General features: G+C 36.2%; 1 protein-coding gene across 2 annotated transcripts in view; it reads right to left on the bottom strand.

Moving 5' to 3' along the window:
* Positions 1-7,323, bottom strand: part of psmg1 (proteasome (prosome, macropain) assembly chaperone 1) — a 12,612-nt gene extending 5,289 nt beyond the window's left edge. The window contains exons 1-4 of one of the 2 annotated variants that reach the window (XM_046041119.1): positions 7,120-7,322; positions 5,454-5,557; positions 1,887-2,032; positions 211-273 (exon numbers count right to left, since the gene is read on the bottom strand). In XM_046041119.1, coding sequence (XP_045897075.1) covers positions 211-273; positions 1,887-2,032; positions 5,454-5,557; positions 7,120-7,238 — 432 coding nt within the window. In that variant the 5' untranslated portion in view covers positions 7,239-7,322. Of the gene's footprint in view, positions 1-210; positions 274-1,886; positions 2,033-5,453; positions 5,558-7,119 lie in introns of both variants that reach the window. The other variant, XM_046041120.1, reaches the window with a different exon arrangement.
* Between the last annotated feature and the right edge of the window lie 860 nt (positions 7,324-8,183).

Here is an 8,183-nt window from a genome sequence, read left to right as displayed (position 1 = left end):
ATATATATATATATAATATAAAATCTTACATGAATTTGTTTTTTAGGATAATTATGTACAGGGCATTAATTCTATGTATTTTATAATTGTGTTGTGTGCTCCTTCTTTATCCAATAGACTTTGAGCTGATATAATCCAATAAAGTCTTCCTGTTGTACATGGTTTCAAATCAGTTTGCCATCTGTTGTTTATATAGTTTAATCAAAGTACCTTTTCTGTCCACTGGAAAAGCTGGTCTTCTGCAATGTAGCAAGTCACTTGGCATATCAAAACCTTCAGGGAAAGAATGAATGGGATATTTTATGGAAAATAAGTGGATTAAAGACACACTTATATTTGTCTGAAACATATACATGTAACTCAAAAACAGGGAGGACTGATAATATTGATGGATGACAAATTAAAAGGAAAACCCCAGCACATTCTTTTCCTGACCAGGAAATCCTATCTTTAAGAGCGACGTAAACAGGTGGAGGTTTCTTTCAAATGAGGCAGTGTAAAGAGAGGGGTAGTGTTTTGGTGAAAATTGGGTCTAGTTGCACTGAGGATAGACATCTATAAATGGTTCTTTCAACACAGATAAACTTAGTACTTGGGAGGAAACACACCTCAACAGAGCTGCACAATTAATCGAAATATTATCAGAATCGCAATATGGCAAGTGCAATATCCAAATTAAACAACAAAACAACATCAGTGATGTAGTGCTGCAGAGATGCCCTGGCCCATAGTAGGTTAGTTTCAGTGAAATTTAAACATTGATAATTTCCACTAAACGTGAACAATTTCACAAATCATACTACCTGTCAAAAATAGTTGCAATTTTTTTTTTAGAAAAAGAAAAGCAGAGAATTCTCACATATGAGACCTCAACCATCAAATGTGTGGCATTTTTGCTTGACTTAAAACAATTAATTGATTATCATAGTAGTTGCTAATTAATTGTCTTTAATTCGTCAAAGTGATAAATCAAATAGACAAATCACTGCAACTCTATACCATATATACTCTAACCCCAACCTGGGGACCTCTGTTGTCTTTCTCTCCCCCTTCATTTTTAGTCACCTCTCTACTGTCCACTGTCAAAAATGCCCCAAAAATACTCCATTTGAATGAGCATTAAAAATCAAGGTTGTGATAACAGGAATTTCTGTAAATCAGTAATCCATATTTTAATAGGTGATAATTACAGATTCTGTTATCCACACCTGCTTTGTACTCTGTGACAGTCTTCCCCTTCAGTTCATTAAATCCCTGCAGCCATCTGAAGGCAGCAGAACAAGAATGTGTGATAAATCTTTAGCTTCTTCAGCAGCGCGGTGCTATCTAACACACGGCCATTAACTAGGTTTATCTTGATTAAATCACGTGCAAACGACAAGAGGAGTAGAAAATAACCACACAAGCCTCTACACACCATCAGAGCGGTCGGTTATAACTCTGTATTCTGACAGTTTATGCAACAGACGCCGGATTAGCAGGACTCATTAATCCTGTGTGTCATGGCCTACTTTCAAACTTCTGCAGCTGAAGTGGGGTTTAATGTTTTATTCTCGAAACACATCACGGTGCAAACGCGGCTGTTTCAGATCAATTATGATAGAAAGGAGACAGAAACAGAGTTGTACTGAAGCGGTCATCATCTTCAACAAACTATTATTGTTTCTATGATTAACTTCTATTGTTGTTGGAAGAATTTCACATGTTCGTAGCATGACAATGAACAATTATAATGCACATCTCAAACAGCACTTCAGAAAAATGAAATAGAGAATCTGTACCAAGCTCATTTAACTGAACAACACTCAGGAGATTTCTGTGACGTTACCAAAATAGCAGCCACATTGACAGACACTCTCAGCTCTTTTGCTCGGTGTGTCACTCACTGATGGGTTTTCCTTGTGTCTGTAGAAAACACATGCTGACTCCTCGCTGGTCTGCCCAGTTACAGCCCGGCTCCTCTCGTTCCACACTGATGCACGTCCCACTGCATCCCAGTTTGCAGAGGTGAGAACGTACACTGACAGAAACCCTGTGAAGACAGATCCTCTCAGCATTCAACAACAGCTCACATGTGACAGGAGTTTTTCTCTTTTCATAATTTATTTACTTGACATGGTGAAACTATATATATAATTTTATTAATTAATAAGTTACTGTTTGCCGTATCAGACAGGCGTAATTGCCCAAACGAAAACATTGCAGTTGTTTTGCTTTTATGATCTTAACTGTAGTACTTTGAGATTTGCTTCAAATGTAAAGTGCATTACAAATAAAAGCTAAATATGTGAAAATAGGCCCCAGGTTTAAACATACCGAAAGTATCCGTTACCATCTATCAATTAGAGAAAATTAATGGCCAACTGACTGTGAGGATTTAGCTTATAATAACTAATTCAACATTTTTGCTTTCTTTCTCAGCATGAGATAAGAAGATCAACAACAATCTCATGTCTTGTTGTTAAGTACGAAACTGTGTGGCTATTGTTAGCCTAGCTTAGCATAAAGACTGAAAGCAGGGGGAAACAGCTAGCCTGCCTCTGTCATCAAGTTAAAAATGTCAACCACCTCTAAAGTAGGGCTGGGCGATATGGCCAAAAATTTTATCATGATAAAAACATTTCATACCATTCCATATCTATAATTATCACCATAAATGTTAAATCATCATTTCTTTCAAGTTTAATGGCTGATTTTTCCTCGAGTGAAAATTTAAGAAACCAGATAATTAATTGTGTGGTTAAACTTTATGGTCAGAACATGAAAAAACACCTTGCGCCCAACAGTGGATCACTTAACATATCAGAGGTAGAACATTCAAAACAATTATTAAAAAAAATAATTAATTTAAAAAAATAATAATAATTAATTAAAAAACAAATATGATAAGTAAATTTTTTTTCAGTCCCTTCTTCTCAACAAAATAAATATCTTAATAGAAAAATTAAGTGCTAATTTCTTTGTGAATCAAATTTATTCAATCAAATATTTTTTTACGATATATTAAACATTTATTATATTGTGATTGAGGAAAATTATATTGCGATAATTATCATTATTAATTTATTGCCCAGCCCTACTCTAAAGTTGAATACTTAACACGCTGTATCATACATAAACAGAAATTTAAAAACAACAAAACTTACTTCATATATAACTCCACTTAAACCATTTTGCATTTCTGTTTATGAACAAGTTCTGCAGCTTTAAGTTTCATTAAGAATTTAAATTTCACTGTTCTCTGCTGACCTGTAGGGGGTGCAATTGTACCTGCTAAAATCTAAATTCTGTATCCCAATTTCACAATTGTAATAATGAATTTATTACAAAACTTTACTAAAAACAGTATGTTGTGTGGTTTATCCCATTTGTCTAGACAAGGAGAGTAAATACAACTTTTAAAAAACCTAATACTGTTTGCTATTTCATGTTTATGTTTTTAGCAGCCTTCACCGGCTCATCAAGGGTTTTTGAAAGCAGAGATAACGGCAGAAAAATTGGAAAGATGATATAAGAAGAGCGTGTCAGGGGATATAATGGATAAGGGAGAAATACACACTACTGCTGTTAAAATCAGAAAGGGGTGTGTAGAAAACCCAAGAACCCGTTTAATTTAACAGAAAACCTGATTAAAGATTGAATTGAGATAAAGAAGCTGGTGGAGCAGAAGCTAGACCAAAAGTGAGATCAAACCTGGAAGTACTGTGTTAGAACAATGGATTCCATCCTCTCTCTCTCGCTCTCTCTCTCTCGCTCTCTCTCTCGCTCTCTCTCTCGATGGCCGCCCACTCTGAGCCATTTCAGAAAGCGGGATTAGTGAAAATTCTGTTGTAAATTGCTGTATGTTAAGCCTGAGATAAGGGAAACTCTGAGTTTTCCGTTTCAGAGAGTGAGATCAGATGGTCCCTAGATCAGTAACTCCGGCAACTGATGCTGCGAACCTAACCTCCTCGGGTTCACAGGATAAGTTGGAAAACCGTCAGTTTCTCTCTGACCCCCCCCCCCCTCCTGCGGAGCCTGAGGCAGCTGTCTGACACACCGTTTCATTTCTTCATTCATTCTGTCCATATCAAAGCAAAAATCTGAACGCATTTACATCTTTAAAAACTTTTAAATCCCAGTTAGATAGGCTATTAGTTTTTCACCCAAACATGATCTTGAACATGAACGCTTAATCTGTCATCGATGTATGGACAGATCTCCGCACATCGTGGATTTATCTTCAGCACAGAATAAAATCTATGTCCGTCTTTAACGCTGTGACTCTGTGGACAGTCGCACTAAAAACACTTAATCACTGTTTAATATGTAACCTATAAAACTTTCATATTGCAGTCGCACTGATTGGAACATTCCTATCTTAGTTCTCAACTGGAGATAATGTGACTATTTCTGAGTGAGGATAACTGTGGTGTCACTGAAAGGCCTACATAAGGTTTAAAAGTGAGTTTTTCTTTATTCGCTGCTGATAGTCTGTGTTTTTACAGCATTAATAAAATACAAAAAGAGCAAGATTTTATTAATGTAAAATAGACATCTAAAACTTCACAGTCAGTTTATAGACACATTTTCCACTGCAAAAAATAATTAATAGGCTAACATGCTGGGTGTGACTGTGACTTTACAATCACAGGTTCACAAGTAAACTGTGTCTTATATTTGATCTATAGCCAACCTATTTTCATAATTAGGTAGCCGATTGCCACCAGCATTTAGTCCCGTCAGGTTACAGCTTAATAAATATGGCCTTCCTATATAAAATCGAATGTAACAGGCTATAGCACTTAATCATTCATTAAGGAAAGTCCAGTCTGGTAAATGATTAATGAGCAATGCTGTATAGGAGCCTAATAATGTTAACGCATTGATCCTTCTTCCACTTCTGTATTTTAGAGCCTATCATGGTCCTAAACTCAGAGTTTGTTAAACCTGCTTTCTGGAACAGGGCCCTGCTCTTTCATGAAAAGCGCTATGAGATAACGGTTGTTGTGATTTGGTGCGCTATAAATAAAATTGAATTTGATTTCCCTCTACAAATTTCTTAATATATTTTCAATCTATACAGAAAATAAGGTATGTGGTTCAGCCTAAACCATTTTTTACATTTCCATCTACAATGTAATTACATCCAGCACAATCTCAACCATAAATGTTTAAGCTGTAAAGTTGCTTTTATTTACATTAATTGCATTTGTAGTTTGAATGAGATTTAAAAACTGTGCTGATTTGATATTAATAGGTTTCAATAATTTCTGTTCATTACCAATCAGAGAATTTACTCATTACTGAGTTCATCATCTTTAAAAGCTTGTCGCTGGATTACTCTGTTCTAATTTCCTCACAGGGATCACTAAAGTTTAATTTGATCTCTGATAATATTGGGGGTACTGTTAGAAGGACTCATCACAGCTACAGAGGCCTTGGGATTCAGGAAGCTGCTGGCAGACACTTACTGGCAGCGTTGTGCCCCACAGCGAGGATGAAATCTGAACACTGCAACTTGTTTCCAGACGTCAGTGATTCGGAGACTTCAGGGCTCCAGTGTAGATGAACCTCCCTGATGAAGAGTGATGTAGGATCAGAGAACAGTTTTGGAAAACACTGCAACTAAACATCTAAAAGATTTTTACTGAACTGCATCTGGGATGAAGATGCCTGCAGCAAGTAGGTAGGAGAGAATATCAGCAGGGATGTTGTACAAAAATGGAATAAAGAAGTAACCACCTTCCTTACATCAGGTGTTTCCATTTTTATGGGCTTGTTTTTCAAGTCTTCCTCAGTCTTTATTACTAACACAATCTTTGTCTGCTCAAATGAATCCTCTTTGATCCACGGCCAACAACCAGAACACCCTCTACTAACACATACTGCACTTAGGAACAATTTTGAGGTATTTGTCCTAGAGTATTTTCAGTTTATGCTACTTTGTACTGTGTAGCAAGTGATGTTTGGTAATTCAGTTGTAACTTTGGAAATTTGCACCACTAAAAATACTATATTAACTGCCATGATGACAGTTTTAAGGTGAAAGTGAAACCTAGGATAAAGAAATGCCTGTTTTAAGGTAAGACATCTCACCCGGTTACTCTGTCTTTATGACTGTTTAATGAGTAGTGAAAATGTTTGTCAGGCTCTGAGATCAGTGCTTTGGTGATTAGTTTGACATGCATTTAACTTTTCAGCAGTGTTAATTATGATCATTTTGGAGCTTTTACATTTGTGGAGCTGTTGAATTGTATTGTATTATACAGACAGGTATTTCTGTTAAGTATAGTGTTGGGGGGTAAGCAGTTACATGTAATTTAGTTAGGTAATCTAATTTCAAAATAAATGTAACCGAAATCGGTTGCATGTATGGTTAAATTACAGTTTTTGATTACATCTTAAATATTTTCTGTAAAAAGCTAGGCTATATGTTGAATAATTTTGTGTGGGAGTTTTCTTTGCAACATTTAGAAAGTAACCTTCCAAACACTGGTTATGTAGCCTACCGTCATTGATTAAATAGGGTGGACAAAATAATAGAAATACCTGTCAATACAATAGAATATTCTACAAAACTACAGCCCCCAAAAGACTTCTCTACAACGTTTTAAACATAATCAAACATTGTCATCAATGTAGGCTTGTTGTATTAGCCTACATTCGTTTTAGACAGGTGTACCTAATAAACGAGAAACTGAGTCTTTATAGCAGAAGTTATATTTGTTGACAAATACTGTAAGTTACTTTAACAAGCAGAAACAAGTGTCTTTATATCTAACGTTACGTAGAAACTAAATTATAGTGTAACAGTGTATTAATGAGATATTAGCTAGTGTTATTAATGTTAACGTTTAAGTAGTAGTCTATAAAAGGGAGGGGGTGTTAAAGTAAAGTGTTACAGAGATTTCATGTGTCATGTTAGCTAACGTTAGCTATAGCCGACAACAAGTGTGGTGTGTCTTACAAATAAAATATAAATCAAGGATGCGGGCAACATTACAATTTTATGTCTAAAAAGCAATTTCACCAGTTCACTTCACTGAATGAAACGTTACTAAATTGTATTTAACATGTCCATGCTTTCTGGCATATCACTTCCTGTCTCCGTGCTATTAGCGGGCTAACGTTATTTACCTCTTTTCCTCAAGTTCTCTGCGGATTTGTTCATCCTCTTCGTTTTCATCGAGATCCTCGTCATCTTCCTCCACGGCACGAGAATACACAGACAAAACCTCGCCGAAAAACGTTGCCATTATATTTAGGTTTCCAGACAAAAGCTAAAGTTTGGCTAGTGATTCAGACCAGAACTGCAACCATTACATACTTCCGCCGGCAGCAGCAACCCTTCAGAATAAAAGCTTCAAACCTGGAATCCTTCAGAATAAAAACGCAATTCGACAAACTAAAATCAAAACAAGATGTGGCAGACAACACGGTAAGACTTTGCTTAGGCTGTGGGAGCTCACATATTACAGGAGCACGAGAGAAAGGCAAGAGTTTAACTACATCAGGTAAGGAACTACCTGAATTAAATAAAAACATAACACCTTAAACTGTATACGTTTATTGAGCAAATATGAAACATTTGTGCAATATATCAGCAGAAATAGATCCATTAATTAAACTAATGCTAATCCTCACTGAAATAGAAAATACATAAAAATGATTTGTGTGTTTATATATGTACGTTTATGGTACCTGGTCAAAGATCCAATAGATCCATCCATCGTCAACCGCTTATCCTGCGTCCAGGTTCGCGGGGGCTGGAGCCAATCCCAGCTGACGTCGGGCGAAAGGCGGGGTACACCCAGGACAGGTCGCCAATCCATCCCAGGAAGATCCAATAGATGCACCTTGTAAATATCCTCCAACTAAATAAAAAGAACCATATTCCCAGTGGCTTAATCTTATATTATATTAAATTATATATATATATATATTTTAGAAATTTCAAGTCTGTCTCCATACTTGCATGCCCATTCAACAGTGGAAAGAGTTTTCAGGTAGTACTGCAAATGCTCCTGCTGTCCAAATAGTGATTCTAAAGTTACAGCCGTTTTGGTATGAAAGTCCTTTTTTGGGTTTACACCGCAGGTCAGCAATACAGTCCAGGGAAACACTGTGAGAATTTCTTTATAAAAACACTAAATTTAGAATATACCCACTTGATGTCACTAACTCAGACTGCTGAAGCCTTA

The sequence above is a fragment of the Micropterus dolomieu genome, linkage group LG23, assembly GCF_021292245.1.
Source record: "Micropterus dolomieu isolate WLL.071019.BEF.003 ecotype Adirondacks linkage group LG23, ASM2129224v1, whole genome shotgun sequence".
In the NCBI taxonomy this organism is placed as follows: domain Eukaryota; kingdom Metazoa; phylum Chordata; class Actinopteri; order Centrarchiformes; family Centrarchidae; genus Micropterus; species Micropterus dolomieu.
Note: the sequence above shows the minus strand (reverse complement) of the source record. Positions and strands in the feature narration are given on the sequence as shown.